The sequence below is a fragment of the Phyllostomus discolor genome, chromosome 7, assembly GCF_004126475.2.
Source record: "Phyllostomus discolor isolate MPI-MPIP mPhyDis1 chromosome 7, mPhyDis1.pri.v3, whole genome shotgun sequence".
NCBI classification, from domain to species: Eukaryota; Metazoa; Chordata; class Mammalia; order Chiroptera; family Phyllostomidae; genus Phyllostomus; species Phyllostomus discolor.
The window spans coordinates 129,393,774-129,419,920 of record NC_040909.2 but is presented as its reverse complement, the minus strand read 5'-3'; the positions used below and the strand labels follow the sequence as shown (position 1 = coordinate 129,419,920).

General features: G+C 47.8%; 2 protein-coding genes across 5 annotated transcripts in view; one reads left to right on the top strand and one right to left on the bottom strand.

Moving 5' to 3' along the window:
• NSMCE2 (NSE2 (MMS21) homolog, SMC5-SMC6 complex SUMO ligase) overlaps positions 1–996 on the bottom strand; it is a 205,187-nt gene extending 204,191 nt beyond the window's left edge. For all 3 annotated transcript variants that reach the window (XM_028534065.2, XM_036031415.1, XM_036031416.1), the window contains exon 1: positions 874–996. The gene's annotated coding sequence lies outside the window, so the exon portion shown is untranslated. The remainder of the gene's footprint in view (positions 1–873) is intronic.
• A 49-nt stretch (positions 997–1,045) lies between these two features.
• Positions 1,046–26,147, top strand: part of WASHC5 (WASH complex subunit 5) — a 54,004-nt gene continuing 28,902 nt past the window's right edge. The window contains exons 1-13 of one of the 2 annotated variants that reach the window (XM_028533923.2): positions 1,046–1,217; positions 5,538–5,858; positions 6,295–6,440; positions 7,107–7,191; positions 7,803–7,903; positions 9,934–10,126; positions 12,224–12,376; positions 14,229–14,342; positions 15,773–15,944; positions 19,632–19,759; positions 22,125–22,254; positions 24,490–24,602; positions 25,957–26,123. In XM_028533923.2, coding sequence (XP_028389724.1) covers positions 5,673–5,858; positions 6,295–6,440; positions 7,107–7,191; positions 7,803–7,903; positions 9,934–10,126; positions 12,224–12,376; positions 14,229–14,342; positions 15,773–15,944; positions 19,632–19,759; positions 22,125–22,254; positions 24,490–24,602; positions 25,957–26,123 — 1,688 coding nt within the window. In that variant the 5' untranslated portion in view covers positions 1,046–1,217; positions 5,538–5,672. The remainder of the gene's footprint in view (positions 1,218–5,537; positions 5,859–6,294; positions 6,441–7,106; positions 7,192–7,802; positions 7,904–9,933; positions 10,127–12,223; positions 12,377–14,228; positions 14,343–15,772; positions 15,945–19,631; positions 19,760–22,124; positions 22,255–24,489; positions 24,603–25,956; positions 26,124–26,147) is intronic. The other variant, XM_036031413.1, reaches the window with a different exon arrangement.

The window sequence follows — 26,147 nt, the reverse complement described above, 5'->3', positions numbered from 1 at the left end:
CGAATGGGCGATGGGGCACAAACATTCAGACCCCGGCAGGTCTAAAAGAGTCTCTGCAGACAGGACCAACCATCAGCTAACGTAAAAAGACTTCTCTCCTGTTCCCTCCTCTCATCTTTCTGTACAGCTCAGCGGTGGGCAGGGAAAAAAAAATTTATAGACAGAGTGTGCTGGCTTCCTTTAAATCCCTGGGGACCTGGGTGAGTTTAACCAGAGCTACGTCTCAAGATGCAAAGATACATCTTCCTCTTTGAAGCCTTCCCTCATCCGTACCAGCAATTGCTTGTTCCCTGCTTCATGTTACTACTGTCCCTGTATTTCACACTCTCACACACACTCACTAAAACTCATCGTAATGATTTGCTCACACGTCCGCCACTCCGGGGAGCAACTTGCACTCTGAAATATTCTACAGCATTTAAGGCAGTTCACACGAAACGAGCGATCGATAAAGATTTGGAGACAGTAAACACAGCAAGCACCCCCTCTAGGTCCCCTCCAGGGTGCTATAAGCTGGTGCCCGGGCGCTTCCTTCCCATCATCTCTCATCCTCACAAACAGGTACGTGAAAGAAGAGGACCCCGAGGCCCAGAGAGTTTATCGAAACGATCTGCCCGAGGCCCCGGTTGAAAACCAGATATATATGGGTCAAGAGTGCGTGATCTTCTCCCCACACGCGCACGGCTGAAGGAGGGAGCGATGGGGTCTCCGAGGAGGAGGTAAATCGCCGCAGCAGCCTCCGTGCAGCGGCGTGAAAAGAATCAGGACCGTCGCCCAGGTCCACAGACCCAGCTCGGGAGGCCCGCGGAGTGCCGGAGAGGGAGGCGCCCCTCCCGCCGCGCTCCCCAGCGCCGACGCCCGCAGCCGCCTTACCTGCCGCCCGACGCAGCTCCGCCCGACCGCACCGTGACTTCCCACCGTCGGACCACCGCGCCTTCCTCAACTCTGTTCCCCGGTTGCAGAAACTGCGAGCGCGGGCTCGAACGTCATCAGCCGTCGCCCGCCACTGGTCACGTGATGCCCCGCCCTGGTCCCCGCCCCCTGGGGTCACGTTACCGCCAGGAGAACCCGGGACGGAAGCTGGGGTCCTGCTCGCTGCAGGTTGAGGTCTGAGCGTGGGAAGGAACCCTGCGGAGAGGCAGGGGTGCGGACCCCGGTGCCGACTCCGCGCGCGATCGGCGGCCCCACTCCGCGCCCCGGCGCGCGCCGGGTGACAGGTCAGTTGGGTAGGGTGCACGCGCCCTCCTTTCACGTCCCCCTTCCCGTCTTGGGCCGCGCGGCCGAGGGGACATCAGTGGCGTGGAATGGGGTGTGGATGGGAGAGCCTGGCGTGGAGGACTGAGGGGCTCCTGGGGCGGGGGCTACAGCGCAGGCGCTTCACCTCCACTTAGATGGACCTAATTTTCCACGCGGCTCTGGCGCTTTAGGAAGTGATGTTCAGGGGCTTGGCCCGCATCTGAACCTTCCGAGTTTTCGGGAGCAATGCTGTGTGGACGTCGCCATTCCTCCATGTACTCTCCAGAAAACTGAGTGGTTAGTGAGTGTTTTTACAGTCTGACGGCCCCGGGTGTGAATTCTAGTTCTGCTATGGTCTGTGAATTTGGGCAAGTCGTTGTTGCTGTCTGCACCTGAATTCCCTCACCCGGCATGCTGGTGCCGGAGTCTTTTGCAATTGGAAAAAAATGTTTCGAGGATTCTGAGTTGTGGATGGTCTTACAGTAAAAAACAAGTAAAACCCCTTCCAGAGCCCACAGTGGAGCTTAGCCTCCTGTTTCCGAATGCACAGAGCTCCCTGCATGACAGGTGATGGGGTGAGAGGGTGGGGGCAGGGAGCCAGAGGTTTTACTTCCTCTGCCCGCAATAAGAAACAAACACCTTCCCGTCTTCCTTCTGTCTTTTTCAGGATTTGTGAATCAGGCTAGAGTGATCAGGCTGATTTCAGAATTTTTCTGGGAAGAGATTCGGGTCACTTTTATCTTGATCAACGACCATTCCTCTTTTTTGCCTGATGGTGGATTGGTGGAGACCAGTACTGCCTTCTCTGTAGAACTGAGGTTTTATGACAAGATAAAATTAGACGTGTCTTTTGTTGTCCTCTGAGTAGGGTCAACAGTGATGTGTCCCAAGACAATTTAATGTCCCTCAGAGTTGAGTTCTGTATTCATTGGGTAATTGATAAGATGATGTCATGCTTCGTTCTTGAAAGCAGGTTGTCTTTTGCCTAGGATCATGTTCCCAAACTGAAAACACAGTTTCATACCGAATTCCTAAAGATAAAATAACAATTACTTTTCTGGGTACCTTGTAAAGGACACTTAGGAAATATTGGAATGTTCTTCATTCCTAGCACCAGTAGAACCAAATGGAAGACTTAATGTAACTTCTGCTACAGTGTTTATTTGCATACCACGCTACAGTGATTTGTTTCTTAAAGATGAACTAAATCTTAACACCTTCTCCAAAGCCACCTCTCTCTGAGTTCACTGCAACACGGTTGGGCATCTTTAACAATGGTCTTAAATTCTGTTCTTTAGGGCCAGTTTTTCAGCCAATAATTGGGTATTTACCAAATACTCCAGCCAAATAATATTTTGAACATTGCCTACAGTGTAACCCTTGGGTAAGGATTTAAGGTTTAAAATAAAAGATGCACACACAAAAGTCTTGACCTAAGTCATTACCCCAGGGCTAAGCCAAACTGGCCATGCCATGTGCATGCAGGTGCTGAGTGTAACTGTCCATCTTTTAGGGGTTAAAAAGAAGGCAGGTAATGCTGTTTTCTCCATGGCACCATTCACCATCCTATGCCACTACCCAAAATCTGGTAGCAGGGAAACTTGCTCATCACAGTTTGCCCTCCAGGTCGAGTCTGGAGTTTCATGCTGCTGAAACCTGGGTTAGTTTGGTGGTCTTCAGAGGGCCTCAGTAGGTGACATTTTGCCCATTGTTTGCTATTTTTCCCCCTTTTTATTTCTTATTCCCCAAGCCAGGCCATACTAGTGGCTTAATAAGCAGGCATCTGGAGAAAACTGGAAGGACTTGTTAATCATGTGTGCCTTCACACGTGTTACAGGACACTCTCGTGAGAGCGTTCCAGACAACTGCAGCGGCTTCTCAGCCACTCTCCGACCCAAACCCATGTGCCTGCCCTGATCTCAGCTTCTAACCCTTGCCCACTCTGCAGTAACCACTTCAGCCAGTTCCTGAAATTCTTCTGGCACATTCCTGCCCTGGGGCCTTTGCACTTACTTTATCAACTTCTACCTGAAGTGCCTTTTCCCCAGATTATTGTCTATTGTAAAAAAAGAAACTATCCCAATATCTAGTGGCTTAAGACAGTAAGTATCTGTTACCTTGTAGTAGTGTCTGTGGTCAGGAATTGGGGTATGGCTCAGCTGGGTATGGCTAACGGCTCAGCCTTTAGCTCAGGCTCTTTTGGCAGGTGACAGTCTGTGAACAGGAGGTGTTGTCCCATTTGAAGACTTGAATGGAGTTGGGATCCATTTCTAAGCTTACTGGACAGGTGGTTGGCAGGCCTCTCAGACCCTTGTCACATGGGCTGCTGCACAGGGTCCTCCCTCAGCACGACAACCTTCCCCCAGACAAACAAGCTGGAGAGGGTGCCCGAGCTAGGAGTCACAGTCTAGTTGTAATCTGACCTCAGAAGGGATGTCTTTCCGTCTGCCATCCTCTGTTCTTTAGAAGGGAGTCGGGAAGCCATACGCCAGGGAAGGGGCCTGCACAGGTCATGAGTAAAGAGGTGGAGGTCATTGGGGACCACCTTAGAGGCTGCTGACCACACTCAGACTGCCTGCTCCCTTACTTCTGATTCCTGCTCAAATATCATTTTATCAGGGAGACTTTCACAAATCACTCGATGTGAAATAGCACACGCTCCACCCCTTTATTGTGCTTTTTTTTCGCAGCGGTTATCACAGCCTGATTTTATGGATATAGATATAGATACATAGATATAGATATGGTCTCCTGTTAGCTCTTTCCTACTTCCGATAGTATGTAGGCTTCGTGAGAGCAAAACCTTAGTTGTGTTCACTACACTGTCCTTGGGCCCTAAAACAGTGCTTGCCCCTAATAGGCCCTGGGCAAATATCTGTTGTAATAACGAATCTGTATCATTAGGAATGCTTCCACTTGCAAATAATCCAAGACTCAATTAACAGTAGATACACCATAAACACAGGTCATTTAACAAGGATTACAGAGGTATGCAGTGCCACAGTTGAATCAATGAATGAGTAACGTCAACAAGAATTCAGTCACTTTCTCTTCTTCCACACCACAACCTGTAGGTTGTTGGCTTTTTCTCTCCTAGGCTTCTCACCTCATGGTCTCAAGGTGGCTGCCGTGGCTTTAGGCATCAAATATTCAGTGAGCCAGATTCAAAGGCAGGAAGGAGGGGGATAGCCAGGGCATAGAGGGAAATTTCTCTCCACATGTCTCTCTCCCTGTAAGAGGAGGAATAAATATTTCCTAGGAGTCCTACCATAGACTTGGTTGTGTATCTTGTGGGTCAGAAACGAGTCACGTCTCACCCAGCTCCAGGGAGGTGGAACGTAAGAGTGCAAATGTTGGGAACGACACAGGCGTTCATGATGTGGAAAAGCGAGCCAGGCTTCCCTGAAGCTGACACATGCTGACCTAGCCAAACTCACGGAGAGGAGAGAAATGCAACAAGGATGATGACACAAAGTAACACTTCAGAAGATACTGATTTGAGAAAGAATTGGCAGAGGACTTTGGGAAAATGAGTGATGCCTTGAAACTGTTTTGCAAAAATTACCTCCTTAAAGATCAACCATGAAAGTCAACTATGAAGTATAAGATACTGTGTTACCAAAACCACAGTTTGGTAAAATCAAGTTTTGACCCATTAACAGTTTGTCCATTGAATTAGAACATCGTTGTTGCAATTTCACTCCAAATTTTCCTATATATAAAACTCACTTTCATCCATTTCGGTTATAATGTTTTAAGATACATTCCTAATCACACTTGTCTACTGCTTAGTGTGAAATGTTTGTCTGTCCTTTAGAGTCACGGTGTGACCTTTCTCAGGCGTGGACTACACTTGGTAACAAGGACTTCTGTACCTAAGACGTGAGAAAACCATTTTACAGGTGTTCCCTCAGCCAGTTCTCCTGGATCTACCTTTCCCCACAGGTAGAACAAGTGGCACCATTCCTGTGAGGGAGATGCAACGGTCAGTGCCCAGGCACATTGTAGGCACATTGGACCGGCACACGCTCAGTGGTCCCTTCCCCCAAGCTCAGAGGTAGTAGCTACATGGGGTCTTCCCTTGTGGGGCGAAGTGAGTGACGAGTTGGGAAAGAGGCCAAGAGTGTTCATTTATCAAAGCCCTTCCCCACAGAAAACAGAAAGAGTGGAGAATAAATGCCCCCCCATCAGAATTCATCTTTCTTGTTTGTGTGTTTTTGAGGGAGTTAGGGAGAAAAACCTTATGTGTGTGTGTTTCACATGCTTCTTTGAAAAATGGAGATGTTTTGTTTTTTTTGCAGGTACAGTTTCTTAAATGGAGCTAACATCTGTCAGCAGACCTGGTTTCGTCTGACCATCCACAGACCGCGGCCCCGAAGCCGAAGCCGGTTCCGCATCCTCCGCAGCGGCCAGGTGCGGAGCGGCCCGGCCTCAGGATGCTGGACTTCCTGGCGGAGAACAACCTCTGCGGCCAGGCCATCCTGCGGATCGTCTCCTGCGGCAACGCCATCATCGCCGAGCTGCTGCGGCTCTCCGAGTTCATCCCCGCGGTGTTCCGGTTGAAGGACCGCGCTGATCAGCAGAAATACGGGGATATCATATTCGATTTCAGCTACTTTAAGGTAGCCCGCCCCCATAGCACTGGGACCCTTGTCTTCCCTACGAAAGCATGCTCTCTCTGGGCGGTTAAGTCATTGTGGGCGAAAAGTTAACTAGAAGAGATATTTAAACCAAATTTAATATCAGTTAACTAACTGGAAAGTAATATAAAGGTGTTATGTGAAGCCCTAGCACAATAGAATTGAATTTTCAGAAGGTCACTTTGGCGTAATACATTTCACATTAAAGCGTGCTCCTTGTGGTTGCATTTCAGACTCATTGGTTTGAAGGAGATTTTACATCTGGGCTTCTGTTCACTTCTCTACTTTCTGTTGCTCTCCTTACAGCTTTTCACATCCCTTTGAAGGCATAAGGACAAATTGCTTAAAGAATACAGAGAAATTGTTACCACCAAGTCTGTTCTGGTTGATGTCTCCATAAATGTGTTTTTCTTCGTAGGGTCCAGAATTATGGGAAAGCAAACTGGAAGCTAAGCCAGAGCTACAGGATTTAGATGAAGAATTTCGTGAAAACAACATAGAAATTGTGACCAGATTTTATTTGGCATTTCAAAGCGTGCACAAGTATATTGTAGACTTAAACAGGTACTGATTAATTTAGGGCCACTTATTCTGATAGTGAGTATTGGAGAGGGAAAGGGGGCGTCCTAGAACGTGTAAATCTGAGTTACTGCAGAATTTACTGGATTATCTCGTGCATAAGTGTCTTGTCCTTCCTGCGACACTAGTCATCCTAAGTAGTTTGAAGTTTTATTGTAGTTTCCTGATGTTGTGAAGTATTATAATGATCTCAGTTCTACTAACTCATAGCTTCCAGTCCTGTGGTTTATGATCACGTTCTAGTGTGTCATATCTACCAAGCAGAGAAAAAGGGAGCATATGTTTGTAGCATTGGTAACCATAGCCTGCCTTCTCATCTCCAACCACACAATATTCTCTTCCTTCCCACCCTTCAGAATTCATTACTCATTAGCTTTTAGACTAACTGTTCCATGTTCTCGTGCTGTTAGTGGTACTCCCTAAGATACCTGTAATTCATAAATCAGGACGAGGGAATACCCCTTTCACTTGGAGCAGCCTAACTGTCAACCTCTGACCCTGATCACGATGCGTTGCAGCTCACAAACTAGGTGAAGGCCAGGATGCCAAGTTTCCTGCCTGATCTCTCGGAAAGCTTTACTTCCCTTCATCAGAGATGTTGTTACAGTTTTCGTTATCAGTGAATCACTTGCTCTGGGGCTTCACTTTCAGGTACCTGGATGATCTCAACGAAGGCATCTATATCCAGCAAACCTTAGAAAGTGTGCTTCTCAATGAAGATGGAAAACAACTTTTAGTAAGTACTAGTGACCACTCAAAATAGAGATTCAAGAATGTCAAGCTTAGCATCACTTTTTTTCCTGTGAGTCACAAATACATTGAGTTCCCTTCTTTAAAGAGAAGCAAAATAAACTAATAATTATCTTCTAACTGACAGATCTGTATGTGGATTTAGAACACAGTGGACCTTGAACGGAAGTACGAGGGAATAAAGACTATGCAGAGTTTCTGAGCTTCAGTGTAACAATCCCCTCTTTATCTTTTGCGTCCCAGACATCTAGCCTAGTACCTCGTACACAGTGATCACTTAAGAAGTGTTTGTTAAACAAGTGAATGACCTTGAGGCATTCCTAATATTGGGATTCCATTTTGGCATCCCACGCAAAAGGTCAAAACCAGGCCGACTGAAAGGTGGTCACCGGGAGTTGAAATTTATCTCGCGTATATTTTGCAAAGCTCGTTCTGTACAGAAGGTGAGGACCGTTTGGGAGAAACCTGCATTCTTTTTGTCATATGAAGCTCTTAGGAACAATGGGAGCAAAGTGAGCTCTTTAACCGTCATCACCCACCGTTCAGGAGAATGGATACTCTTGTGAGTTTGGCCATTGTCTTTTTCTCGCTGCGTAGTGTGAAGCACTGTACCTCTATGGCGTTATGCTGCTGGTTGTTGACCAGAAGATTGAAGGGGAAGTCAGAGAGAGGATGCTGGTTTCTTACTATCGATACAGGTACGCCTGGGCTGGGGCTCCCCGCGCCGAGAGCACTGCTCTGGGTAACGGGCAGTTCAGGTGTCCACACCGCTTCTGGGGGGAACAGCAGCGATAGGACCTAGAATGCAAAAGCAGAAGATTCTTTATCTCTTCTGATGGTAATACAGCAGTTAACTCTGTGTTTTATGTCATCGTCATAGGTTAGATGTCACATGGTCTGTGGATTACAGATAAATTATTCTACATGCTGTAGATAATTAGAGACCTAAAGATTATCACATCCATGCTGCCATGTCATTTTTGTTTGTTTGTTTTTAAAGGAATCTGAATCTTCTTTCCCTTAAAGATACATTTGGGAATGTGGAAGTCTAACGAATGTTTTTTTCTTGGTTTTTTGTTTGGTTTGTTTTTAAAGTTCCAAATGTTACTCTGTGGCAGATGTAAGGAAATGAATGCATGAACTTTCTGTTGTCGGTGTTAGGTGGATGGCTCTGGAAAGTCACCCCTCGGGGGCCAGGCCGAGAGTGATTTCTCTCACGTGTGCAGGAAACAAACACGAAACGAGCAGCAGCACCCGTCAGGACCCGTGTTAGGCGTGTCCGTACAGAGCTGCGACTTCAGGAAATAGGGTCTTAAAACCAGGAACCACTGTAACCAACGCTGTAACTGCAGTACCTGGCACACAGGTGTCAGTTTGTTGGATTAATGAGTCAAAATCGGGACACAAGGTCAATGTCAGAAGTAGTCTAAATTCAGGGAAGAAACAGCTGATAAGCAGGAGTCAGTGTTAGGAACTTGGGCCAGCAGTGTGTAGACTAGCATTAACGTTTTCAAACTTACAATACAGGACACCCTAAATAGGGCAAGGAGGTCAGCAGAGGGGGTTGTTGGGGGACGTTGTGTTTTCAGCAGCACCTGGGACTGCGCCTCCCCAGCAGTGAACTGGTCCTCAGCCACTGCGCTGGCCTGCCTCCTGTCAGCTGTGTCACTGGGGGCTGTCCGCCCGCTGCGGAGTCCGGTCTCCTCAGTGTGACCAGCAGCCGCCTCATATCCATGTTTTTTTAAATGAACTTTGAATGGCCTTGCCTCTATTTCTGAAAGGACCTGGGAAGACAAAAATGATAAAGAACATAAGGAAGAAGTTTGTCCCTCAAGCCCAGCTCTGACAATCTGGCTTTGTCCCTGGGGCACAACAGCTGATTCATGGGAATGTGAGGGTCCATTGTTGAAGGGACGCTGGGAAATTGCAAGTCAGGGTTGTGACGAAGGAGACACGTCCAGGAGGAGGTCACCTTCCCATCTAAGACTCTCTGGGTCTCTTTGAAGGATCACTACTACATGCAGCCACCCGAAAATCAAGATGTTTCGATGAAATCTGCATGGAAAGTGCACCTCACCAAGAAAAACCAATTAGTGTATATTTCACTTTACATTGTTGTAATTTTCAAAATTATTTTTAATATATGAAACGTTGGAGTGGGTTCACATTCTTTATGCACAATTCTGAAATCCAAAGAGCTATAGAAAATAGACACACGTGCATGCACACACACACACACACACAGGCATGCAGAATAACTCCTGCAGCAGCAAAACCCGATCAAACCTGAACTCAGATGAAGTCAAATCCTGAGCAAGCAAGTATGATCTCACTTGTGTGAACATTCCCAAACTTTACTACGGAACTATTCATATGTGTTGATCATGGAGTGCCCACTGAGACCCTGCAGGAGTATCATATTGTCTATAGTCTACATACCATATGCTTTTCTTATATTTGAAAAATACTATATTCTGAAACAAATGCAGACCCAAAGAGTTTGGAAAAGGGGTTATGGGTCTTAACATAGAACTTATATATAAGATCCCATCTTATAAGCTTGCTGTGTTGTAATAGCCTTTCTGAAAATATAATGATGAACCTTAAGGAAATAAGTTGATCCACAGTCATATGAAAAACTAGATGAAGTCAAGAAATCCTTCGGCTGGGTTGGACTTCTGAGTTTCTAATGTTTGGTCCTCTCTCTCCCATTGCGAACGTGACTCAGCGCTGCTCGGTCTTCTGCCGATTCAAACATGGATGACATCTGCAAGCTGCTCCGAAGTACAGGCTATTCCAGCCAACCAGGGGCCAAGAGACCACCCAACTATCCCGAGAGCTATTTCCGGAGAGTGCCTATCAACGAATCCTTCGTCAGTATGGTCATTGGCCGGCTAAGATCTGACGATGTTTACAACCAGGTGGGGACTGAGTCCATTACAATCTTAGTAATTTAAAAGACTGATTTCACTTGCTTCCTTAGTTACTCCTACCCTTCCCTTCCTCCTTCTTCCAAAGGGTAAAAGCAGCTTAAAATTACTTACGACCTTTGAGCTACGCTATGGGATGGTAGAGGACAGAGGGATACTAATTTGGGCAGAATTAGAGATTTGGGGGAAGAGGTGGGATTGGAGCCATATTTGGAAAGAAGCAGTTATTGAGTGTGTGTTAGGTGTCTGTCCATGTGCTACGGATACATTGCCGCCAAGGGAGGCCGTGGTCAGTGTGTGTAATGAGCTTGCAGGTGAGGAAAGCAGACAGATGGCTAAAGGAATTACAGTAGAACAAGAGGAATGTTACCTCGGGGGAAGGAGCGGTAACAGGCGGCAACATTGTAACGGGGCATGAGAGCAGTGCAGACGAAAGAGACAGCGTGAGCAGGGCTGTGAAAGCCCTGCAGCATTTGGAAGTGGTCTTGCTTTCCTCCCCAAAAAGGACGCCAACGGAAGCTGCCATTTGACTTCATTTTCCTGAAGAAAACGTAGTTTTACTAGAAGGAAGTTGAACCTTTGGTAACGAGATATCGTTTATCACAGAGCACACCTGCCCTGCACAGCTCTTTAGGTGACCTGACAGTGTGTCGTATGAGTGTGTTAAGTGTAAATGAAAGAGATCTTCTAAGACAACTCAAAGTCAGGAGCCACCTGCAGACAGCAGCTCTTTATAATATTTGTTGCCATTTATTGAGAATTCAGTATGAACCAGAATCGAAAGAGGTTTTTTCGTAAACCATTTTCTCTGTTCCTTAAGGTAGTCGTGCAGAGTGGGCAGCATAATCCCATGTTGCTGTTGAGAACACTGAGGCTCAGGGGCCTTGAGCAACTTTCACACGGTCAGGTGGCTAGGTGGCCGCACCGCAGTTTGAATTCAGGCCTGAGTGACTTCAGAACTCCTGCTGGTTTTTCACTCCCTGTCCTTACCCCTTCAAGCCTCCTGTGCAGTCCATTTTGGCCATTTCTCAAGGCAATGTGTTTCAGTTTTCTCCTTGCTCGTGACCTTCATTCCATTAGCACAGGGGTTAGGCTCTGGTTGTGCTATGTGTCCTCCCCACTCTGCCCTGCGCCTCCTGTCCCTGGCTGATTGGAGCAGGGCCAGTCACATGACCTAAGATGGGTCAGATTCCCTGTCGCCAGGTAATTTGGAGTTGGGCCTGAGAAACAGCTCACATCACACAAAATCTGGAGTTTGGGGTGGCGTCCTTCCGCCATGTTAGAGAAAATGGCCTGGAGAGGGAGAGAAAGGTTGGGCAAACACAAGGAGAGACACCGAAGGCTTTTTGGTTCACGGCTCTAGGCCCTTCCAGAGACCTGGCCGGGTTCCATGTGACCTTGCCCTGCCTGTCCTTGTGATGATTTCCTCCCTTTCTGCTTATAGTCCTCGAGGCGATCTGTACCGTGTGCCGCCCGGGATTCCTAGGGCAGGAGGCGTGGGCCGGGCGCAGCCGCTTCGGAAAGGCAGGCAGGAGGAGGCCGCCCAGCAGAGTGCACCCAGAGGAGCGGTGTCTGGGGAACGGGGGAGGAGAGACCTCCACTCCCGGGAGGATTTAGTGAGAGGGCTGAATCGAGGCCGTGGAGTTGGGTGGCTGCGAGGTTATGCGCCACCACAGGAGACTCCGTCGAGGTGGTGGTGGGGGTCGGACTTGGGTGAGCCAAGGGACAGACAGGATGAGAGAGGACAGCAGTGGCGAGCGTGGAGTCTGTCGGGTCTGAGACACCCACAGGAAAGACCTGGAGGTGGACGACTGGTGGGAGGCCTGGGGCTGCCACTTGCTTTCTGAAAGGAAAAGACTTAGAAGTGCAGCAGCGGAGTCCAGGGCTGGGAGGACGAGGAGAATGCGGTGGTTGGGGGGAGAGGGCAGGCCCTGGGTAGCAGTGCCGGAGGATTCCTCCCGGTGTCCACGGTCCTGCAAGGGGCTGGGCTCCTCTCCCGGGTGTCCTAGACCTGGGCCGCACGCGTGACGCACGGAAGCTCAGTCGTCACCGGCGGCCACCCCTCCCGGTGTCCTCTCCGCCCCGCAGGTCTCGGCGTACCCGCTGCCGGAGCACCGCAGCACGGCCCTGGCCACCCAGGCCGCCATGCTCTACGTCATCCTCTACTTCGAACCCTCCATCCTCCACACCCAGCAGGCGAAGATGAGAGAGATCGTGGATAAATACTTCCCGGATAACTGGGCAAGTACCGCTGTTAGTTTTGCCTTGTTTTCTCTCTAGCCAGCGCATCGGAGACCTGGCTTCTCCATCCTTTTGGCCCGTTACCCAGAGGCCATACGTCGTGAAGAGTGAGAGATAAAGTCACTTAGGTAAAATTACTTTCAGGGTGTTGAAAACTTTATAAATCATCACACGGACGAATAGATCATCCGGTAAAATTTCCTGAATCTGTTTTTTTCTTAAGTGGATACTTTGAAGATAAAACCATGTGTTATAGTGTATCTTGCCCTGGCTACAGAGATTGCAGCTAAATTCCACAAGCCTTTCTTTATTCTCTTCTATTTTATGAATCTAAATTGGCAGAATTCATCTAATCTGTCATTCCAGCAACAGGAATTTCACTGACATAGTAAGTTTTATCTTCCAGATAACACGGATGGGGCTGTGCAGGTTTAGATTACTGCAGGGATTGATTTGCTTGTAACTTTTCGGTGTTTCACTTAAGAATATTAACTCTCAAAGGAATGAAACTGAGTTAATATACTTAGTGTGCATGCATATTCAGTGTTGCCTCTGCTCAGAGGTCTCCACAGAGAGCAGCAAGGCTGGCCGCGCTCTCTGGCGGCAGCTTTTATTTCCTTCTGTTGAATGCAGACTCCATGGCGAGGGGCCTGAGCGGGCACCTTTCCTGCGAGGAGAGCGGACCGCAGTCAAGAGGTGCTGCCTCCTGTCTGCACATGGCCGTTCTCACGAGCAAGAACTAAGGAGCGGAGAAGAGAGCTCTGGTCGTCCAGCTTCATTCACCTACACTTAGTGAAAAAGTGTGGGCCATGAGACACTTCTAGAAGTGAGGAGGACCGAAGTCCGGTTACAGGACACTTAACGCTCCTAGCAGAGCAGCCCGGCACACTGAAAGTGAAGGAATAGAAACAGATAATGCTGGGCACATGCCAACCAATAAAAAGCTAGTGAGAAAATACTAAGATTACACCAAGAGAATTTTAAAGAAAAACACTAGTAGGGCGAAGGAGGGATTGTATATACCATATTTTTAGGACTATAAGACACACCTAGGTTTTAGAGGAGGAAAAGAAGAAAAAAACTTTTGAAGCAAAAAAAAATGTGGTAAAATATTTAATAACCTGTGACCCTGCTCTACCACCACCACCCTCCCCCCACCCCACCCCACAGTGAGCCAGGCAAGCTACATTTGGACTATAAGATGCACCCCCATTTCCTTCCAAATTTGGGGGGTACATCTTATAGTACGAAAAATATGGTGATTTTTTTTTTAAAGACAAATGTAAAACAATGCCATTCTCACAGGTTCGGGGAGGGGAGAGTTTTATTGGAGTTTTTTAATACAAAAAATTATGTTAGCATGTAATGGGTTTATTGTATTTTAAATGAATTAAATTTGTTTTAATTGGTCAGTTTTAATGTGTAATGTGATAAATGCCAATAGATATAATCCACCTTTTTCAAAACAGTTCTTTGGGGGCCTCAGTAGCTTTTAAGAGTGTAAAGACTGGGGTGAAAACGTTTGAGTACCTCCTCTAGTCAAGTCCAAGTCTAGTCAAAGTGACCAGAGTTCACTCGTTTTCATCTGGGAATCGGACACGTAGCCATGTGAAAGGAGAACCTTGTTTTACTTACTGCTCCATGAATAACAGCATTGTCACTCTTGATCCAAGGTGCTCATAAGGAGAAACACTTCCCTGTATATCTGGGAAATCTTGATTTCTCACCGATTTTCTCTGGAATGGCATTTAAACGTTGGAGTGGGCAGCGTCTCTAGTTTTGTGCCTTTCCAGCCCCTGCCTTGAAGCAGGTGGGTATTTAGCAAATACTGAGTGAATGTCTCCTCTTTCAGGTAATTAGCATTTACATGGGGATCACAGTTAACCTCGCAGAGGCTTGGGAACCTTACAAAGCTGCAAAAACGGCTTTAAACAATACTCTGGACCTCGCAAACGTCAGAGAACAGGTAAGTTCTGGCCAATCCGACTCTCCAATAACTGCCAGCCTTCCTTAAGGGGGAGGAAAGGAGCCACGTAGATTTCCCAAGGCACTTGGAAGATGTCCGCGAAAACATGAATGCAGTGATTAGGGGAAGATGGATTTTGCAGAATAAGATAGATAATTGTAGATTTTTAACATGTGCGGTATATATGTAAATGGGAGACTTGGGTCCTGGGGAAGAGTCAACATCCTAAAAGGAATCAGAGTGGCATGGGGCTTCTGTTGACTTTATTTACTCTTGCTTAAAGACTCTGTCCTTATCGGTTGAGGTGCTTCTACCGGTAACCAGAACTGTAATGCTTCCATCAACAGGGTGAATGTAGGAGACAGTAACTGAATGTTCACCTTTGCCTGTCACCGTAATTTACATTCGTCATCCCTGATGGGCAAGATGCGCACCAAGACTAAAGCCTAGGGTTTAAATGGCTACATTATGTCTTTTCGATAAAGAGCACAAGGTAGAAAGAAACAACCGAGTAAAAAGAATAAAATTTTTTATTGGGAAGTATACCTGGTGTTTCTAAACCATTCTCTTCCTCAGCCCGACTGTCTGAATTTTTGAGTTTCCAGTGTGGATAGAATAATACTGATTCAAAACCTTCAGCATGGTTTTACCAAATACATTGCATTCCATAAATAATGCACAGAATAATTCCAGTCTTGGAATGCCTCCTAGAAGTGGATTAGAGAAAGTGGTGCTTCCTCCGTACTTACCGGCCTCGGAGCATTAATTTTTCATGACTGAAAGCTCTTTCCCAAATTGCATTTTCTCATTTGTGACATTGTAAGGCGTTTTTCAGAGTCCCCTGATGAAGCAGCTAGTGACGGTCGTAAACGAACCTGACTAGGTGAATGGTGTTTAACACTTAACTCTTGCTTTCGATAGAGCAGAGTGACCAAATTTCCAAAAGGTCTGCAAATCCGGTTGGCCTTGATTCACTGAGGTGTTTTTGTTAAGCTTTCGTGTGTTTGTGAGAAGTCTCATCTCTTGCATGTTTCTGCTCTGCTCCGCCTGCTCTGTTGATAGTAACAGGAATAACAGATCGTTTATCTCCTGCCTTTATGTTTCTTTTCCACCCAAAATAGAAGGGAACCACCTGGTCCACTTCTCTGCATACATATGAAGAAACCAGTACACAGAGATTAAACCCAAAGTCACACCGACGTTTAATCCCAGCCAGGACTAGATTTTAGTCTCTTGATTCTGAGTTCAATACTCTTCTTTAAAATGCCCAATAAACCACTTGCCTTTGAGCCTTTGCCGCTATGGGGCATATGTTCGTCATCTCATAGAAGTGTTAGCATCCATCCCGGGGTCTACTCCAATGTGACTCGCCTTCAAGACACGATTCTCTCTCTTTTTAAAAATGTAATTCAAGCTTTTTACTCGCAAAGGCAAGCAGATGCGCCGCGGTCAGCGAGCGAGTGCACGCCCAAGTGCAGCAGTTTCTGAAGGAAGGCTGCCTGAGGGAGGAGATGGTGCTGGACAACATCCCGCGGCTGCTGAACTGCCTGAGAGACTGCAACGTCGCCATCCGGTGGCTGATGCTGCACACGGCCGACTCCGGTGAGGCGCGAAGGGTGGGGGCATCTCTTCTGTCGCTCCGCAGAAAGGCTTTCGGGGCTGAGCTCTGCTTCGTGGTGCAGGGTGGTCTAGGCCTTGGATGAGAATCCAGTTGCTTTGTTACTGAGTCATTCCGTGCCTCCTCGGGCAAGGCAGTACCCACCTGAACAGCTCCTTTGTCTGAAACTGTTAGGTGCGTGGAATGGAGAAATTTATCTCCCATGTTCAAGGGGCTTATCGCCAGTCAAACTGGGGGATGGATGAATGCAAATGAAAAGTGTAACTTCAGCTCTGTGGTTGGCAGAATAACGTCTCCCTGCTCGTGCGTCCGGTAGATGTTCCTCATGGCCTGTCCCTCAGAAACTGGGGGTGTGTTACCTTATGTGGCAAGGGAGAGTTCAGGTTGCAGATGGAATCAATGCTTCTGATCAGCTGATCTTCAGGGAAGGAAATTGTCCCGGTGGGTCCAGTGCAATCACTAGGGCCCTGAGGTTGGGAGCAGGGAAGCAGAAGAGGCAGAACTAGCGAGATGGCCTCATGAAAAAGACCCCATGGGCCATCGCCAGCTTCAGCAACGAGAGGACCCCTGGCCAAGGAATACGGACAAAGGGCAGCTTCTAGATGTTAGAAAAGACGAGGACCTGGGTTCTCCCCAGGGCCCCCAGAAGGGGCACCGGCCTGCTGACCCTGTGACTTCAGCCCAGTGAGGCCCCTTGCAGACTTCCCACCCTCCTAGACCCTTTTCCCAGGAGCGGCTGTCCAGCCGTTTTCGTCTTTTCCACCACGTTGCTTCTCTCCGTAGGCCCCTGTCCGGTGTGTAGTTCACTCACAGCACGAACACCATGGCTAAAGATTTTAATCGCGGAATGCATCTGTTTTTAATTGGTTGAGTTGGCCTTACATAAACTTCAGCTCTAATTTGAAGATTTTACTACACTGACTCAGCTATGGTCTTCTTTGCCAAAAGTCGTACCTTCCCAAGCCTGCGAACAGCCCGGGCCCTGGTTTCGTCCTGCTGTGAATCCAGCAGCGGTTTCTCAGTGACTCAGCCCTGTCTCCTCCGGCTTCGGGCGACTGTTCCTGACAGCGGGGAGCCGGCGGGCTCCTGGGCCTGCGCTGTGCCGGGGGCCTCCTCGGCCGCCCAGAGTCCTCCGCTTTGATCTGCGGCCACATCTGTTTTCCATCTCTGTGGCTGGCAGCTGTCTGGCCCGATTGCACAAGGTCGTAATTTACCAGGAACAAATGGTTTGCCTCTCTGGCTGTGAGTCACATGTGGGGAAAGTAACTGCTTATTTAGCTTTTATGGTGTTTCAGTCGCAGAAAGGAAAACATCCTCTCTGTACCCCATGCTGTTAACCAGCTGCAGGCACGTCACCCGGGCTCGGGGGCTTCTGTGGTGCCTCGAGGCCATTGAAGAAACACACGCTGAGCCAGCATGGATGAGGCTAGCCTAGCTGGCCAGTGAAGCCTGTCCCCACATTACCATGGCTCAGATCTTAGAGGGTCAGGCCCAGGAGCACCGGCACCAAACCTGGTTTATACCAGGGAGTTAATCGTTAATGCACAGTGATGTCCCCTATCCAAAAAATGAAAGCAAATTAATATCAGAACTTTTCTTGTTGAATTAGAATTAATATAGCCCTGGCTGGGTGGCTCAGTTGGTTGTAGCATTGTCCTGTACACCAAAAGGTTGCAGGTTCGATCCCCAGTCAGGGCACATACGTAGGTTGCAGGTTCAATCCCCAGTAGGGACACATAGGAGAGTCAACCAGTCGATGTTTCTCTCTCACATTGGTATTTGTCTCTTCTTCTCCTCCTTCTCCTTCTCCTTCTCTTCTTCTTCCTCTCCCCCTTCTCTTCCTCCTCCCCCCCTCCTCTCTAAAAATCAATGAACACATCCTTGAGTAAGGATTCAAAACCCTTATATATTTGGTGTGGGTGTTTTTTAAGTTAAGCAAATATGAAGCTGAAAAACTGTCTCTGCGTGATCAGTGTCGCCCGTTCCAAGGTAGTCGTGGAGAACGTGTGACACGTCAGGACCCTGCAGTTTGCCGTGAGAACTGAGCCCTTCTCCTGGTTGTCCCGAGTCTCCTGCTGACGCGGTAACTTAGAAACGAACATAGAAAACGGCCTTCCTCTGTAGGCCTCGCCATACGAAGCATCAAAATCACCCCTGCATTTGCTCTCATACATGGTCACTCTGTACATGTCAGACATTCTGAGATGATGATGGGGGGGCAGGGAGGCGGGGATGTGCACATGTGATGCCAGAGTCACTCCCAGGGACCTTGAACCTCACCAGCTGTGAACTTGACTGTGTTTGTTGCTTAAAGTTTTTGTTTTGGCTATATTTGCAGTCCAGGTCGCTTTTGCTTATAAATATTTTTGCCTTACCCTATTTTCTTATTCTTTCTTAGGCTGTAATTGGTCCCATAAACCAATTTCAGCAAATATTAGTGTTTTTTATTCTATACACTTTTAAAAAACATATTGTTTGTCTTATTAAAACAGTTTGGCTTGGCAACCAAGAGGCTGAGCAGGGAATCAGGACCTCTGGTGTGTGTCCCTGGGTCGGTCACTGCCCAATGTGGGACCGTGGCCTGGCTGCCCTAATCTCTGGGCCTGGACAGTGGCTAGTCCAGAAAGCCCTGAGGGTCGGTTTCGCCCCTGGGTCTTCACAAGGAGCAGAACAGTCCCAGGCCTGGTGTTTCCCATTTGCAGGTGCCACGTCTCTGTGTGGGTGACCCTGCCTCCCTGTTGTGTCAGGGGTCCCCTAGACTTCCCCGGGTTCAGGGATTACACCAGGAAGGCTCAGCCTGGAGCAGTGCTCACAGCTACGGTTTTCTACTGCAACGGGGTAGGAAGCAGATCAGCACAGGGGAAAGGCGCGTGGGGCAAAGTCTGGAGGAAAGTGGGCACAAGCTCCCGAAGCCCTGTCCCAGCGGGGCCCTGGGGATGCCTGTGACTCACCCAACAGCAGGGAGGTGGGCCGGCCTGTGGGGGGGTGTGGCCAGCCAGGCAGGTCAGGAGGAACTCGGGGCCTCTGTCAGGGGCCGATGGCAGGCAGCCTCTGCTTGGCACGTGCCACAGTTCCAGGCTCCCTGAAGGGGAGCCGGTATTCATCACGAGCATCCTTCAGACAAACAGTCAGGGCACAGAGGGCCATTGTTGCCAGCGTTCAGAATGGTGGGATCTCATCCGAAATCCAGGTTCCCAGATGCCTGCCTCGCAAGCAGGCCTTTCTGAAGAGAGCAGTCGCAGGCCTGCTGTGTCAGCTCTTCCGAAGACCCGCCCACAACCGATCGGCAGGGCTCAGTGCCCTGAACCAAAGGCCACCCCCAGCAGACGGGGCGTCGGGAGGCTCTGCCTACCCCTGTCGGACAGCCAGCCACGAACCAGCCCAAAAAATGCCTACAAAACCCGGAAATACTGTTCCACAGCGTGCTGTCCTCATTCAACACCATATCACAGGTGGCATTCCATGCCGAATCCGGTCGTCGTATTTAATAATTCAGTTACGCTTTCTCCCAGAGCCTACGCTTACTATGATTAGTTTTACCACCGGTTATGTGTAGACATTTGCCGTTTACCTTTGAAAGACTTAAAGTGAAGGAGAGTATTTAAGAATTCACATTCCGTAGATCTCTCCTACACATCTGATAAGCAGACACTCTCTTGTTCCCGCTCTAGCCTGTGACCCAAACAACAAGCGCCTGCGTCAGATCAAGGACCAGACCCTGACAGACTCCAGGTACAACCCCAGGATCCTCTTCCAGTTGCTGCTGGATACCGCACAGTTTGAGTTCATACTCAAAGAGGTAAAAATGTTGAACGGATGATTGCCAAAATCTCATTTTTTAATTTATTTTTTTATTGTTCAAGTATAGTTTTCTGCCTTTTCCAAATTCTTATTTTTTTTACATTTAAAAAAATTTTTTTGAGAGACTGGGGTTTAGTAGCAGCATCTCTGATTCCAGCTGTGGATTCTGAGTGTCTGCGATCAGTGTTACAGAGAGAGGGCGGAACTCCACATTGAGTGGGCACTCAGTGCCAGCTGTCATTGCAGAGGCCGAGGTGGGGACCGCGCAGGGCTGTGGAGGTTGCGTCTATGAGGCACATGGACACGACCCCGGGACCCCATGTGAACTGGGGTGCATGCTCTAAAGGAAAGGAACGGAGTCCTCTGGGCACCTGAAATAAAACACCTTGTCCTCGCTCCGACGACTTCCCTGGGAAGAGAGGCTCCAGAGGGGCCCCGAGGAAGGGACCTGTCAGAGTCATTGCACACTGAGATAGGCAGTGTGCTGGAGGGCGCTCCAAAGAGAAGACGGAGTTTGTCCCAGTCCTCCTGGCTGAGGAGCGGCCTGGCCAGCTCCAGGCCCCGAGAGGCTGGCTGGCTGGCTGGAGGGGGGCGAACACAAGGAGAAGGGGGTATGAAACGAGCTGGAAAAGTGGGCAGGACCCGCCTGTGCCAGGCCTCTCGGGATGTAGGTCTTTATTTAAAAGCCACGATGACTTACTGGAAAGGGCCTAAGCGGGGTGGGGGATTTGCCTTTGAACAACATCCTCTCCTAAGAGCTTTAAGGAGTTCTGCATTGACTAACAGGAACTCTGGGGTTAGTCTTTTCCCTAAGGAAGCTTCTGTGGGCACAACAGACATGGCAGACCCCTGGGAATGTTCTGTGAACAGCAGCCTTGGGGGTTGGATCGGGTGAGCCCAGGAGCTCGCCCAGTGCCCCCATCCCCATTCAGAACCAGTACTCCACCTTGCCCCAGCCTGGTTGGGAGTATCGTGGAGGTCCCTTCGGCTTCTAGGTGGGCAAGGATGCTGTGTTCTCCTACTTAGTGGCTCAGAAGAAGTGGTGTTGATTATCAGCCTCATGCTAGTGTGTGTGCTGAGTGTTTTCTGCGTCTTGTGTCCGCATAACTTTATAAAGTCAGGGGGATGCCACAGCGGTGCAGGGGTGTATTTCCCTGGGCCCCTAAGAGGTAAAAGCGCATGAATACTGATTGTCCTCTTAAGAAATTCTTTCCTTTTTCATAGTGAATATTGGAAAAACGAGCCGTGGGGCAGGGAGACCCTGTCTGCAGACGAAGGGGCCGAGGCTGGGTGGAATTTTGTGGGGCCGGGGCAGAGGGATCTTTAGTGATCAGGCGGGATGAGTCACCAGTGACACATGCGGTAGGGTGAGGACAGTGAGATTTATTGACAGAGCCCGCCCTGTCTCTGTGGGCGCCTGGGCCCATCAGTGCCATCTGACCGGCAGCGGCAGCAAAACTGTCACTCAAGGCCTTCACTGCACACCAAACGGCCTTGAGTCCTTCAAACGCTGGTTCGCAGATTGAACCCACAGGTTTTACAAGTTGCAAAATGGGATTTGGGACAGGAGATGGTCCTTAAAGTAGGAGCACACCTTCGTGTACAAATCAGAAGAAACGCCCTGGCTGGTGTGGCTCGGTGGATGGAGCATTGACCTGCACACCAAAGGGTCATTGGTTCGATTCCCAGTCGGGGCACATGCCTGGGTTGTGGGCCAGGTCTCCAGTGGGGGATGCATGAGAGGCAACCACACACTGATGTTTCTCTTTCTCTCCCTCTCTTTCTCCTTCCATTCCCCTTCCTAAAAGTAAATAAATAAAGCCTTTTTAAAAAATGAGAAGAAACACAATTTCAATTAGTATATTTATAGGAGAATCTAGAAACAGGGTTGGGGTGGCAGGTAGGAGAGATGAAATATAGGTTAAAGAACCACGCTGACGTGTCAGAAATTCCGCATTGTTTTGCTGTGTTCACATTAGACATCACGGAAACTGGCACCTCAGAAGGACCTCAGCGCGGTGGTCACCAGATGTAATTCCATGTTAAAATGTTGAATCCTGGCCCTGCCTAGGACCTTCTGAACCAGAATCTTCACGGGGTGGGGGGCTTAGGAATCTGACAGCGTGAGGGCCCTGCAGGGGGCGCCCATGCCCCGTGGATCTGAGAACCGCTGGCTTAGGGAGGGTCTGGCTTTGGCCCTCCATTTGCATAGAGAAAAAAGGCTTAACAGACAGCATCAGGGCAGTGTTAACCTTAGGCCTTACATGTTTCTGATACGCTGGGTGTCACCAAGGCTTTCTTAGTAAACTGCCTAATCTGGATTTTTCTCTTACGGGAATAAATGCCGTCTGTCCCTTCAACAGATGTTCAAGCAGATGCTCTCAGAAAAGCAGGCCAAGTGGGAGCATTACAAGAAGGAGGGCTCGGAGCGGATGACGGAGCTGGCCGACGTCTTCTCGGGGGTGAAGCCCCTGACCAGGGTGGAGAAGAACGGTAACTGCTGCTCGAATAGGCGCCCAGATTGTTAGAGATGGACAGAGTCCTCGGTTGTCATTCACTCTGTGCTAGGACGTCGCCGTGGAGATCTCTTGAGCAATTTCCATATCTTCCCTGGACTTCGGGTTTCTTACCTTTGAAGTGGGAGATTGAGCTAAATCAGGGTTCTTACTCTCTGGTGCGTAGATAGTCTTTGTAGGGTCTTGACCCACAGCCCCACGCCCCCGTAGTGTGCAAAACCAGTGTGTCAGCTTATGTGCACTTGGGGGCGGCAGGAAGGACCTGTGACTGTCATGATCTTCTCAGAAGACTACTTTGTCCAAGAACATTAATAGCCCCTAATGTAGACATCTAATGTCTACATTAGATGACAAGGAATATTCTTACCTTCTAACCTGGCTTGGTTATTTTTCACTGTTGCATCTGCCATCTAGTGGTCTAAAAGGAGAACTGCATACTTGTAACTAAATGTAGCTTAAGTTTAACTTTTCATTTTAATCCTGCTTTTTAAAAGAAAACTTATCAATAGGAAAATTATGGTATTCCTGCAGATTTTTATATAAATGGGAACCTTTCAAATTACCCCCAAAAGACCACTCTGAATTTTAAAGTGACAAATTACACTTTTTTAAATGTTTAATGTTTAACTATCAAATCCATTTCGATAGTTATACAATAAAATTGCTTAATAGTATAGGTTTTTCTTTTTAAAAAGCTTTACTATTTTTAACCAATAGGAGCTTGTAATTACTGTATTTGGTTTTTGTTGATTTATTTGATGCAGAATGGTTGTCTAAAATATATTTCCAAATTACATTATTATTCCCAAAGAAGAAGGCTAGCCAGTCTTTAATGATGGGAGGGAAATCGGCAACGTGTTTTGCAGGTCTCCATGCTGTGACCAAAACCAAAGGGCCGCCTGTGACGATGAGCAGCCCAGCGTGTAGAATCCCGCACATTGGCCTCTGTCCTAGTCCCTTTTCGGTCCTCATAAACACCGGCGTTGTTTCGGAGGACATTCAGAACAACACCTTATGCTTTTTCCAGCTGCATAGCATATTTTGGTTTAGGAAGTACTTTCTCAAATATTTCTCGTGTGATCCTTACAACCCTGTGAGATAAACATCTTCATCCTTATTTTATATGTAAGGAAACCAAAGCTTAAAATGTCACTACTCACCTACCGTGACAAAGGTCTGAAGCCTGGGTCTAACTCATTGCCTCAGACTCCAAATCTTGACCTCTTTCTGCTGCTCTGTAGCTGCCTCAGTCCCACAAAAAAAAAACTAAAATTACAACTAGTGTTCCTCGTGACAATCACAGTAACTCACATCATGAGCCTTTAAGTGCTTTTATTAAAGTGAAGTCATCCCACTGGTAAAGAGAACGGTGGGGAATCACCTTGGTGAGGCGAGAAGAGCAAAGCCTTTGAACAGGGACAGACGAGTGTGACAGTCCTGGCTCCACCACTTAGTGGCAGTGCAGCCCTGCTTCGAGTTCCTAACGTCCCTGGGCCTCAGCTTCCTTATCCGAGAAATGGGCCCTAACTCCCACCTCCATAGGTAGTCGTGCAGATTAAACAAGACCAAGTTTAGGGCTTTGCCCGACATAGCTGAGGTACTGGCAGCATGCTGAACCCATTCCTTCATCTGCCCTTTGAAATGCCGGCTGGTTTGGGAATGCACATGGGGGCCCCCGATCCATTCCAACGTGCCTGCAGCTCACCACTCCAACCCCACACTGCTGATGTGTGGGTTTCCTCTCTGTCCCCAAGACATGCCGTTGCCGGTTCTGCCAAGAAGCCTCTGTGCACATTTGTCCCTCCATCTAGGGACAGACCATCCCTCCTCCTCCTCTGTCTGCCTGTCCAGACCTGTACCCCACCCTCACTTCTCCAGAAAGCTCCCCGTTGACCCTGCATCCTCCGAGATTCCTCCCCACCACCACTGCCACCTTTGTGCGCACCCGTTTACAGCTGTGTTTGGGCCTTTACACCTTTTCTGCCAGATATTGCAGACTGAGCTACACAGGAAGTTTAACCTTTTCCACTGGGTCACATGCCCCAGGCATTCCTGTGGTGGAGGTTGGGTGAGTCCTGAGAGCGGTGGGAGACACGTAGTGACAGCTCTATGCGTGAGAACTAGATGTGTAAACGGTAATTCCGTTACACTCAAGCCACGGCCACAAGAATTCTGGGATATCAGCAGTCTTTCCTTGTTTCTCTGTTAACAGAAAATCTTCAAGCTTGGTTCAGAGAGATCTCCAAACAAATACTGTCTTTAAATTACGATGATTCTACTGCTGCAGGCAGAAAAACCGTGCAGCTCATCCAAGCTTTGGAGGAGGTAAGCAAAGTCTTTTTAAACGACAGTTCTTGGGTCACAAATCATCCCTTTTGACCAGCCATCTGCTCCTCGAAACCTATCTAAGAATATGTTTTATCAATAAAAGCAATATGAGTCAATATGCCCACTGTAATATTCTGTACTGCGTCCTAAAAGTGGGAAAATAATTCAATAACCAGAATGAAGAGAATGGTAACAAAAATTGTATTTCAACTTGAAACATAAACTCTTGGAAAAATTATTATGAAAACAATATAGAAACATTTAGCATATTGTGGTAATGAGGTAAAAGCAAAAAGAAAATTGCATCGTACACACCAGTTTTAGGTTTATAAAAAGTATATGTCTTGGAAAAGCTAGAAGTCATACAGCAAAGTGAAAATAGTTGTGGGATAATCGTATGCTTATAAATTGTATATTTCTTTTTTTGAAGAAAAAAGTTTATTTTTTTTTGTCTACTCAAAATGTATTGTGCCAAAACGCATTATACCTTCACACTTAAAATGTTAAGTGTATGTTTAACTAGGTTTAAAATGGAAAATAAGAAAATCAGAGCAATAACCATTAACAGTTATTTTTAAAACATCAGCCCATACTCATCTGTAATTCTGTCTAATTGGTACAATTGTACATTTAAAGATATGATACTTTTTTCATTTGGCAGACTTTCTTATAGGCCTGTTCTTAATTTTGCGAGGCTTTTTAGGACGGTCGCTCTTAATGGCAACAAAGTACCACGGTGTGTTGTTAGGGTCCCAGACCCCTGCACCATCACAGAGCAGTGGCTTGCTTGCACCGTGTCTAGTTCGGCTGCTGTTTGGATTTTCTAGTCCATGGTATAACTACAAGCATCTTTGTAAATGTCAGATGGCTTTTTATCCTTTGCATTATTTTGGCATGTAGCCCCGCCCCTTCCTTGAATTATATATGTTAAAATTTCAGGACATAGCGGCACCACGGTTCTGTTTTCAAGAGGACATCAGAAGAACTTAGTCAGGGACTCGGGCCAGCACCTAGGTTGTGGTGGAGCTTGTTCTGGTTTTATCAGTCCCGCAAGTCCTCAGACTTAAGAGGATTCGCCGGTACATGTTTATTGATGCTGAAACGGAATGTCCCCTTATTACATCATGTGTCTGCAGGACGAGACTTACTGCTCAGTTTCTACTCCTGCAGATCTGTGCGTGGTCTTGTGACCTGGCTCACACATGTCTGACATTATAATTTGAAATAAAATTTTTGCCAAGAAATCCTTAGTAAGGAATGGGCTTTGTTTGGAGTATTTTTCAAGGAAAAACGAACACCATACAGGCCACGCAGGATTTGAAAATTAAATGTACTTACCTGTGTCACGCAGGTTCAAGAATTCCACCAGCTGGAGTCAAATCTGCAAGTGTGTCAGTTTCTAGCCGACACGCGCAAGTTTCTGCATCAGATGATCCGGACCATCAACATTAAAGAGGAGGTGCTGATCACCATGCAGATCGTGGGGGACCTCTCCTTCGCTTGGCAGCTGATCGACAGGTAATGCGGACAGCCCAACATTCT